We start from the raw sequence: 10,879 nt of genomic DNA on the forward strand, positions 1-10,879 counted from the left end.
GTCTTTGCCCCCCCCCTCCTCATCTTGATCGCCGTTCCATCACCGTAACCCCCCTAACCCCAACCCCTCCGACAGATCCCGTGCTTGTGTTCCTGTGACGCAAGATGTCGCACAACGCGCTTTACACTACCCCTCGTGCGGTACCGTACTGCACCCTGGCCATCGCCAACGCCTTCAAGGACCTGACCCCGAAGCAGCGTCACTACGCCCATCACATGATGGCGGCGGGGTGGTGCGGCGCCCCGGTGGTGGCTGAGCAGGTGAGTCCCGAGTCTCTGCCGCTCCTGCGTTTCTTCTTCCAGGTGCTCAGTGCGCAGCCGCTGGACACCTTCAAGGCGAACAGCGTCAACGCCGGCGTCGACCCCGATGAGGTGAACCAGTTCCTGGAATACTTCGCGATGGTCTACTCGAACATGGGCAACTACCTCTCCTTCGGCGACACCAAGTTCGTCCCATCGATTCCGAAGGAACGCTTTGCGAAGATCGTGGCGAGCGCGGACGGGTCTCCGGCGGTGGATGCGCAGCTGCTGGACGCCATCTACAACCTGGACGACGACAAGCTGACGCTGGACTTCCCTCCCAAAGGGCTTACGCGGTACTACAGCCCAAACGTCACCCGCGAAGACGCCGCTGTCGCGAACGACTTCCTGGCGTCGAAAAAGATGGACGGCGTCAACACACGCGTGTTCAAGGAGGAAGACGGCACCCTCGTCATCCGCGTCGCGGCGGCGACCGAGAGGACGGTGCCGGCGGAGAAGTTCAACGGACGCACCATTGCAATTTACTATGGCGACTACAAGGAGGAGATGGCCCGCGTCGTCGCGGAGCTGCGCAAGGCGCAGCCGTACGCGGAGAACGAGACGGAGGTGCGTATGTTGAACCACTACATCGAGCACTTCCAGTATGGCGACGTGGACGTGCACAAGGAGAGCCAAAAGGAGTGGGTGAAGGATGTGGGGCCGACGGTGGAGACGAACATCGGCTTCATCGAGTCGTACCGCGACCCCTCCGGCGTGCGTGCGGAGTGGGAAGGCTTCGTGGCGGTGGTGAACAAGGAGCAGTCGAAGATGTACGGCGCACTGGTGGCACAGGGCGAGAAGTTCGTTGCTGAGCTGCCGTGGGGCAAGGCGTTCGAGAAGGACGTCTTCTCCAGCCCGGACTTCACCAGCCTTGACGTCCTGGGCTTCGCGAGCAGTGGCATTCCGGCTGGCATCAACATCCCCAACTACGACGACATTCGCCAGACCGTTGGCTTCAAGAACGTGTACCTGTCCAACGTGGTGAGCGCGATAACCTTCAAGGACAAGCTCAACTACATCACAGAGGCGGACTGGGAGCTGTACAAGGCGAGCATTCTCACCGCGACCTCGGTGAACGTCGGCATTCACGAGCTGCTGGGCCACGGCACAGGCAAGCTGCTGTCGGAGAACAGCGACGGCACCTTCAATTTTGACGAGAAAACGGTGGACCCAATCAGCGGCAAGCCCGTTGCCACGTGGTACAAGCCCGGCGACACGTATTCGAGCGTGTTTGGCGGTCTTGGCAGCTCGTACGAGGAATGCCGCGCTGAGGCGGTATCGCTGTACCTCTGCTTGCTGCCAGACCTGCTGGAGATCTTCAACCTCCAGACAACGAAAGAGCAGCAGGACGTCATCTATGTCTGCTGGCTGAACATGGTGCGCGCCGGCCTGGTCGGGCTCGAGTTCTACACCCCGGAGAAGCAGCAGTGGCGCCAGGCTCACATGCGGGCACGTTTCTGCATTCTCCAGGCGCTGGCGCGTGCACCGAACCCGATTGTGCAGATCACCGAGAACGCCAAGGAGGGCGTCCTCATCACACTCGACCGCGAGCGCATCGCCACAGACGGGCGCCAGGCGATTGGGGACCTGCTCGTGAACCTCAATGTTAACAAGGCGACGGCCGACGCGAAGCGCGGCAGCGCCTACTTTGAGAACATGACGGTCGTGAGCGACCAGTACGTGCACTACCGCGACATCATCATGGCGCGCCGCAAGCCGCGCAAGCAGTACGTCCAGCCGCACACCTTCATCAGCGGGGATACGGTGGAGGTGCGGGAGTTTGCCGGATCGGTAGAAGGGGTCGTGGAATCCTTCGTTACCCGGCACCGCGAGATCCCGCTGTAGGAGCGTCCTCCCGCATCAAGCAATCGGGGACGGAAAAGTAGTGGAAACATACACCCATGCGCACCCACAGACTACATTTATATATACATAGCCGTTTGCTGGCATGCTTTATGTTTCTCTTGGGCTATGATGGTACGATGGTAAATGCATGCATCCACTACCACGTCTCCCTCCACCCTCGCTCCCTCATACGCACACGTAAAAGCAAGCGCACCCACGCACCTTATCGTTTCCTTTGTGTTTGGTGGAACGCCTCCTTCGTTTGCGCACTACCATGAATCTATCTCGCGGTGTCACTGTTGATGTGGAGAGGTTGCTGTGAGCGTGCGCGCGCGTCCTCTCTCCGTCTCGCGTTTGTGTTGCTGCTGTTTTGTCATGGTGCGCTGAAACAGGTGTGGTAACACTCACGCGAGATGAGAGGAATGCACAGAGGTGCACGCACACACGTGTACGCGGGCTAATGAAAAAGAACTATGTATTGTGAAGTCATGGTACGCGCACGCTCAACAGGAAAGGGCGCTCCCCCCCCCCTCTCCTCCTCTCCCTCCCCTTATGCACATCGTCTCTACTGCTGGCTGCGCTCAGGTCACGCCATGTCACATACCTTGAGCCTCCATGTTTTTCGATTTCGCCTCTTAAACTGCCCCCCCCCCTCCCCCTTGGCCTGATCTGTTACGCCTTGTCGACGAAGCGCGCATGCACTTCAGTGTGCAAGTGCTGCAACGCATTGTGCACGCGCGCGTGAGCGGGGGGACTTGTTGTCCATGGTGAATCTCTCTTCCGTGCGTCCGCATCCCCCTCCCTTCCCCTCTCTCCACCCCTCCCATTTCCGTGTGTGGGTGTGGAGAAGGATGCAGTGCGCTGTAGGGAGTCTGATGCGCTCCTCTCCCTCAAGGAGGAAGATCGTCGTCGTGCGACTCAAGGCACACAGTGACGACGCGGCAGAACGTGATTGTCATTTCGCTATCAGCTCCTGCTAAGTTGCATGCAACCCTTCCGCATCTATCCGCGTTGGTTGCGCTTGTGACGTGGGCGTCAACTCCCCCACACCAGCCCTAGCGCTTGCAGAACTCCTCTTTTCCCTTCTTGTATGGAAGTGGACGCTTGGCCCGGTCTGCCTTCCCCCCCTCCTTCGTGTATGCTCGGCCCAACCAACGGACGAGAGGTGCGGCGAGTTCGCCCTTTCCGTCCTTCCTCGCATATCTAGCCGATTCCTGTGTTATCCATACGCGCCCCCCCCCAACCGCTTACCCGGTGTCGTCTCTGGTACTGCGTGGATCTGCTGTGGAATGCCGGTAGCATGCAAGAGGGGAAGGGGCAGTGAGAAGGAAAAACGTGCGCCTCACGACCGGCCCGCGTACGTCACGTTCAACTTGCAGCCGCGACGATGCGCAGTGCGGGCCTCACTCCCCTTTGTGCCGTGCACGTTCAACGGATCACAGGGCCAGCGCTCCCCTGGCCCAAGCCAGGCAAGCAACGCGTGGGAGCCCCCTCCCCCCTCACGGTTATCCATTTGCGCGCGCTGCCCCCTCTGGATTTCTGCTCACTCGCACAGAGGTGAAGGGGGAGGAGCGGGGAAGGGGTTGGACACCAAGCGCTGCGCCCCGCCCCACCAGCAGCGCTTGTCAAGGAATGTCTGTTCCCACCAGGCCAAGGCGAAGGAGTTCGTCGTCCGTTTTCATCAGCCGTGCTTCCTTGCCCGGTGACGTCGAACGATTTGGCAACCCTGGTGCGTTGCAAGATGGCGCGCGCCGCCGCCACGAAGATCAGCCCCCCACCCTCACCACATCCCGAAGACACGGGCGAAAAGCCGGGCTTTCGAAAAAAGGCTTTGCGACGAGGCGTGGGGCTCAAGTGCGGACATGCTCCGCGGTGTGATTCTGCAACGGCGGACGTGCGCGGGGTGGGCTGCTCCGTTTCCGGCCTGACCCGGTTCCCTCGCTTCAACGGCGGGCCCGCGCCACCCCTCTGCAGGGGTGCGGGTCACACCGACACACAGCCAAGCAGAGCACCACGTCAACGCAGCGCGTCACCCTCGCTGGTCCACGTCCTCCCCGCTAAGCCTGATTAGCCCCCGACGGTTACAGAGCTGAGCTCCGGCTTACCTGGCGCTACGTCGTGTGGATCCAAGGAGCCACTTGTTCAGAGAGTTGTCTTTCCCGCTTTATTCTATCATTAACACCCATCCCACCACCACCAAGTCCGTGTGGCTCAATGGAAGAGCATCTGACTACGGATCAGAGGGTTGCAGGTTCGAATCCTGTCACGGATGACTTTTTGCGCCAGTTCACAAAAACCAAGGGCCGCCTAGATCCGCCGGCGGCCGCCTCCCGAGCACGACCACACTTGAGTGAAACCACCATATCCCGTCCGATCTGTGAAGTTAAGCCCTCACAGGCTCGGTCAGTGATGACTCGGGAACCCTGGGTGCCGTGCTCCGTCTCCTTTTTCTTCCTCGGGTGACCCCTGCGAACGCCACCGGCAGCGAGGCACCCACCCCAATGGCCGTTCGACGTCCCATGCGCGAGATCCTCCTGTTGTGCGCGAAAGCGTTTTTCCGATGGCCCACGCGCCCCTTCCGCCGGCGACCGCCCCCATCCGGCTTTTCGGAGCGCGGGCCCGAGGCGGCGCACCCCAAGAGCCCGCAGTGTGGAAACCCCAAAGGCAGGGCATAGCATACTTGCGAGGTCCGTGGCGAACGGGGCCGCGGTGGACAGACGCGCCCAAAAAGCAGCGGACGGTGGCGCTGCTTCCCTCCGAGGGCATGCGGCCAGGGCGTGCCCGGCGGGCGGCAGGGACACCAAAGGAGGCCCCCGGCTTTGCAAAAACACGGGAAGCAGCGGAGGCCCGGGCCTGGCGGGCGTACTGAGCGCGGCGGGGGCCTGCGAAAGCGTTAGCAGTGCCGGAAGCGGCCGCCGGGAAGCAGGGCGCGGGAAGAGAAGCCCCGCCAGCGGCTGGTATTGTGGGCGGCGGGGGCCATGGTCGCGGGGGGTGGGGGTTCTGGCGGGGCGGCGGCGCCGGCCAAACCAGCCCGCCGACGGCACCGTTTCCCACACGGAAGGGCGACAAAGGCCCAGGCGGTGGCCGTCTTATGACTGAGCAAGGGGTCCGGGCGCGGCCCCGGCGGAGGCAAAGCACCAAGGACCGGCCTGATAGCGGCCACGCGCGCGGAACGCACAGCGGGGACACCCGGCTGCACCGCCGACCATTCGCTCGGCAGGGCCCCCGCGGCACCCCCGAACGAAGACAAAGGCCTTCGGGCACGACGCGCGGCCCGCCGGAAGCCTCGCCAACCACTGCGCTGAGCAAATGCTTTGCAGCGGATGGGGGAGAATACGGGCCAGGCCGGCGCATTAGGAGGGAAAAAAAGACCCGTTATTTTTAGTTTGCCGAAACGGCCGTGCTCTGCGATGTGTTCGTGGCCGGGGATAAACTTGAAAGAAAGCCACACCTTTGGCATGGTGAGGCGAGGGGTGCGCCCCAAGATTCTTCGCAGAACGCCGCCAACAACCATCTTTGGGCAGGCGCCGGGCCCCTAAGCAAGGAGAGCGGGTATGCAAAGACCCCCGCCACACGCAAACGGAGGTGTTTGTGGAGAATGTAAAGGCCACCCGCTGGGGACGGCGCAGTCTGCACGGCGGCAAAAAAAAAAAAACACATTTCCCTTATAAGCAGGCAATGGTGCTCTAGAGCAGCCGCCACGCTTCAGCCAGTTCCCTGATTCACGGCGCTTCCGCCCCGGAGCATGCAGCTGACCCCACGCAACCCCGCTATGCGCGTTGGGTTTGCGGGGCGCTTCTCTTTTGCCGGGTCGCTAAAAAAAAGACCGCCTGGAAGGGCTGGGTGGGAAAAGGCTCCCCCCAAGGTCCAAAACGATGCGGCGGGGCGGCAGGTGTCAAACCTGCCACTGGTAGAATGGAAGGTGCGGCGGCGCCAAAGCAGCCGCGGATCCGGTGGGCGGGGGCAAAGGTTAGCCAAGCGAGCCCGCAAACCGCACCCCCCCCGCCGGGCAGTAACAAAGTTTCACCGCACGCATTGTGGCGACGCCGCGTTTTTTACCCGCCCCACATAAGCTTCTTAAAGCAAGTCTACACACCGTGCGCGTGGCAGAACCCCGACCACAGTGCCAGTAGCATTCCACTAGAATCGTTCAAGGCGGCCGTGTATCGAGAACGCGGCCGCGCGCCACCATGCCACAACACCGCGTAAGAGAAAATTTTAGAGGAAGGATGGGTGGCAAGGGCGCGTGGGAACCCCCTTGGGCCCCCAGGTGGGCATCGAAATGGCGTGTGGCCGCCGAAGGCGTGGGCGCGGCGGGCGCGGGCCCCTGCGCCGCAAAGGGGCCGGGGCATAACCCCCGGAAGCTTGTAGCCCCAGCCGTCGGTGGCGGTGGCGCCGTTTTAAGTAAGCAGAAGGCGGCCACCTCTCGCTAGCCAAAACAGCGGGGGATGGGTTTTCAGGGCCCTTAGATCCGTGAAGCGTGCGCGCCCACCCCGCAACGGTTCCCGGGGTCGTCCGGGGGGTGCGCTCGATCGTCCGCATGGTTAAACCTTTCGCAGCGAAGGCGCTGTTGCCGGCAAAAAAGGCGCGCCAAACCACTGGAGGAGCGCAAGGCCACCCACTTGAGGGAGGGGAGTTCTCGGCAGCGAAGGCCAACAGAGCGAGGATCCATCCATGGATGACTTCGCGGTTCAAGCGGAGAGTGCGCAGATACAAATTCCGCGCCACCACGGAGAAGACGCGGCTGCAAAGGAGGCCCGCAGCCCAGAAGACTAGCCACGAGCCTTCCTTTCACCACCAAAACATTTTAACGACGCAGACATGGCCTACCGTGTGCAAGGCGCACGTAGTCGACGAGAACCGAGCCTACTTCCCCCCTTTCCCGCGAACGCGGAAGGGTTTTCGACGTCACATGCAACAAAGGGCCCGGGGCTGGCTTTAGCTAGCGGGGTTTGCGTTCTGGGGGCCCATCATGGACACGATGCTGGCTTGAACGTGTCTAGAAACCACCCGCCCGGTGATCGCGCATAGGTTTTTTGCCAGCGCAACGAGCCTGTAGTGGGCGGGATCTTTGTGAGGCCAGGCCTCCTTTAGGAGCATGATAACCATGCCCAAACCACATGCGTTGGGCCCCTGGCCGCGGAGAGCGGCGCGACCCCATGGTTCCAGCAACCCCCGAAACCCCTTCCCGGGGGGTTGTCCGGATTTCTTGGCGGTGTGGGTAGTGGGGGGCTCGTGGCTGACCCGGAAAGCCTTTCCCAAAGCGCCCCCCTCGGCCCTACCCCGCAAACCGAAGAGAAAGCGCGGCGATGGGGGGGGGGCTTGGCCCGTCGCGCGTGTTTTTTGCGGGCTTCTGGGGCGCCTCGTTGGCGCTTGCTTTGGCGGGCGGGGGTGCGCTTGGCCGTCGCCTGGGGGGCCGGTTAACGGGGGCGGGTGGGGGCCCGGCGGCGTCAAACCGCCCCCCGCCGGTGGCGAGCCTCGGAAAACGGCGCCGCGCGCCACGCCCGAGCAGATAGCCCCCGGGCAGCGGTTTTCAGGCCCCCCAGCGCGGCCCAGTTTTGAAAAGGAGAAAGTGCCTAGAGCGGGGGTGAGGGCGCACGGCCACACAACGCCCTTGCGACAGCTTTAAACAAAAGCGACGGCACACAACCCCCAAAAAGTTTGCGCTTTTTGGGGCCGCGCCCTCCTCTGCAAATGGTCTTTTTTTAACCCCTGGGACGGCCGAAGCGCTTAAAGGCGAGCGACCTGTCGAGCATTTGGCCGAGCACAACGGCAATCATCAACCATGCGTGGCCAACGTCTGGGGTCACTTTTGCCGCCCGCAGTCACACCGCGCACCTTTCCGAACGCCAAGCCGTCTGCAGAGCTCAGCCCCGCAGCCGCCGTCTTTCCCCAAGGCGATGTTTTTCACTTAGCGCATCACGCTTCCATATGGGCAATTCAGCGAGCAAGGCCCCCTCTCGCGCTGGCCCGGCGGCTGAAAAAGGCCCTGGGTGAGGCCGCCGGCGTTTGCATCCGCAACGTCCGTCGCTGAGGCGCCGCTGACGATCTCGGCTGGAACCAGGGCGGCCTTTCTGGGGTGGCGCGTTGCCCTTTTGTTGCAGGGGGCGCGGCGGCCTTTTGGGCCAACCCATCCGAAGCGCCAGGGCGAGGCAGACAACCCCGAAACCGGGCCGCGCGGCGCTTTCCAGCAACCGCCCGGACACCAGCGCGGAAAAGGGCGGGCGGCCGCCCTGCCGAGTTCACCGGCGTCTTTGCGTGCCGGAGAATGTTTTTTGAAAAACAGCTTAGAAGCACGCCCTGCGATAGCAAAATGAGTCGCAACAGACACCGCGCGATGGGTTCATCCAAAAGGGGGTTTGGTGGTGGGATGCTTTTCTCTTTTTGCAAACCGCGCAAATTCCACGTCGCACAGCCGAAAACCAGCCTTTGTTTTTGCCAAGCGTCACCGCTGCGAAATAAAAGCATTCGGTTTAAGAAACTCGTGGAAACATCGTGGCGCCGCCCGTGCCCGTGTGCGGGGGCGGGGTGGTAAACCATGGGGGTGGCAAGGCCCTCCGCGCGCCACAAGAAACGGCCCAGACCGCCCCCCCCCTTGCAGGCCGCCAGCCGTTCTGGCGCGCTGGCGCGGTTTCCCTCGCTGGGGGCGCCCCGCTTCTCATTATCCGTTTTTGGCCCCCGCTTCAAACCCTGGGTTTAAAACCGCCACGGGGCCACTCGCAGCCACCTCATCGACGTGCGCAAAAAACGGGAACCGGCACGCCAGCCCAGCCGCGCAGACCTTACCCGGGCGCACGGGGCCGCCATACCGGAACCCACGTGGCATCGCGAGGCGCCGGCGGGTTCCGCCTGCCGAAAAAATGGCGCCGCAGAATAGCCTTAGTGGTCACAAAACGCGGGTGCCGCTTTTTATTAGCGCGTATTGAAAGGCTCGGCCTTTTGCCCTGGGGTTTTTGCCGCTAAAGTAAAGCAGCTTACCCGGCCGAACGCTCAGTGAACCTAAAAAAAAATTCTTGCGCCACCTGCTCAACGGCGGTGGGGGGCACATTTGGAAACCCCCCTTCCCCGAACTTTTTTTTCAGCGCGAGACGCGCGCTTTAAAATGCACGTTAAAGGAAGAGTCGCGCGCCCTACCCCGGGGTCGAAAACCCCTTTACTTTTCGAAAAATTCCACGGCGCAAAAAACAGGGAGAATCAAGACACCGGGCCCACCAAAACAAACAAAACAGGGTAGGAAAAGCCCGTTCAAAAAAAAAATTGCTGGCCTGCCAAAGTTAAAAAAGGCGCCCGGCCCCCAAAACAAACGCCTCGTTACCAATATCAGAAGCCTCGTGTCAAAAAACCGGGCACAAAGTTTTTTCAAGCAAGGCGGATAAACAATGATCCCCCCCAAAAAAACGAAATCATCAGCTTAGCGCGGGTTCTGCCATCGGTCGCCTTGAAGCGAGCGCCGGCGCCGTGGGAAAAAACAGCTGGTAAACCTCACAAAAAAACGCCGAAGACCAAAACAGCAGGTGAAAAAAAAAAGCGGGGGCATGCCGGGAAAACAGAAATGGCGGGAGAAGACGGAGGAAACAAGCGCCCCACACCAGCAACACGTGCAAAATAGCCGCCGGGAAAAAATATAGGGCCCCCCCGATGCCGGGATCACCGTTTTCTTCCCACCCACCCCCCTTTGCGTGAAAAACGGTGGCCGGCCCGCCATGCTTCCCCCTTCCCCCGGCCATGGCGCGCGGAAAGCCGCCACGGATGCCGCGGGGCAGTTTGCAAACCAGTGGGTGCCGGGTGGCGCCTTCCCTTTCCAAATGCTGCATTATTTAAACGAGGTCAAAACGCTTTGGGACAAATCAGGGTTGCCGCGCCTCTGTTGCCCCACGGCTTTTTCCTTTTGCCGATGCATGAAGAACCAGCCGCTCCCGAACCCGGCGACACATCCCGATGCCGCCATTCTACCTTGAGGCCCCCCGCTAAACATAGTTAAAAAGAAAAAAGCGAAAAGAGTGCGGTTCGGCAACGCGCCTTTGTTTGCGACGCCTCAAGCACGCTGCGCTACAAACTTCACCTTGGGCGCTTTTAAAAGCAAACTAAGCGCTGTTTTCCGGACGGCTGCGCCACAAAATAAATGGTTTGCGGGTTTTTCGCGGGGGTGGGGCAGACCCTTTCTCCCAGCCCCAAAAGCACGTCCCGGGGCGGCGGCGGGCGCGCCTTTAAAACACGGAAGGCCGGCCGATAGGGACCGACCCGGCACCAAACCTTGCCCACCCGCCCGAAGCCATTCGCCCCCGCGTCCGGTTTGGGGACGCCAGGGGCGGTAGAAGGTGTGTCGAAAGCGGTTGGGTTTGCATAAAAAACCAACCGGCGATGACGCGCAAACGCGCTCGCATTTTCATGAGCATGTGGGCTGGGAAGGGGGCGGGTGGGTTGCGTGGGGCCGCCTCGCCCGATCAGCCAGCGTCGTGGCGATCACGCTGCCGTAGGCGCATGCAGGGGGGGTGGGCTTTGGCTTATTCTGTGTTTTGCGGGGTGGGGGCGGGGGGCTGGGGGCCAGCCGAAAGCAAACGCCATGGGGGATAAAGGCGGCGGGCTGCGCTCCTTTGGCGCCTGGTATGCCCGCCTTACGGCGTGGGCGCCCGGTGGCCGGTGGGTGTGTCGGGGGGCCCGCCGCTGCTGCCTGCCGGCGTTGGGCCGGGCGGGGTTGCGGGCCGCACGGCGGGGGCTTTGGGTGGCCCCGTTCG

General features: G+C 62.0%; 1 protein-coding gene and 3 non-coding genes across 4 annotated transcripts; all 4 read left to right on the top strand.

Moving 5' to 3' along the window:
• Window positions 1-104: 104 nt before the first annotated feature.
• LDBPK_050960 (dipeptidyl-peptidase III, putative) lies at window positions 105-2,144 on the top strand (the record flags this gene model as incomplete). Its single annotated transcript, XM_003858235.1, has 1 exon — window positions 105-2,144. One exon carries the CDS (start codon window positions 105-107, stop codon window positions 2,142-2,144), a length of 2,040 nt encoding a protein of 679 aa, XP_003858283.1.
• A 1,833-nt stretch (window positions 2,145-3,977) lies between these two features.
• Window positions 3,978-4,234, top strand: LDBPK_05snRNA1. The gene has a single exon (XR_002966700.1). It is a non-coding gene; the product is annotated as a small nuclear RNA, 7SL snRNA (small nuclear RNA).
• A 110-nt stretch (window positions 4,235-4,344) lies between these two features.
• On the top strand, window positions 4,345-4,416 carry LDBPK_05tRNA1. Its single transcript has one exon. It is a non-coding gene; the product is annotated as a tRNA-Arg (tRNA).
• Window positions 4,417-4,476: 60 nt separating this feature from the next.
• Window positions 4,477-4,557, top strand: LDBPK_05rRNA2 (the record flags this gene model as incomplete). Its single annotated transcript, XR_002966699.1, has 1 exon — window positions 4,477-4,557. It is a non-coding gene; the product is annotated as a 5S(M5) ribosomal RNA (ribosomal RNA).
• Between the last annotated feature and the right edge of the window lie 6,322 nt (window positions 4,558-10,879).

The sequence above is a fragment of the Leishmania donovani genome, chromosome 5 (assembly GCF_000227135.1).
Source record: "Leishmania donovani BPK282A1 complete genome, chromosome 5".
Lineage (NCBI taxonomy): Eukaryota > Euglenozoa > Kinetoplastea > Trypanosomatida > Trypanosomatidae > Leishmania > Leishmania donovani.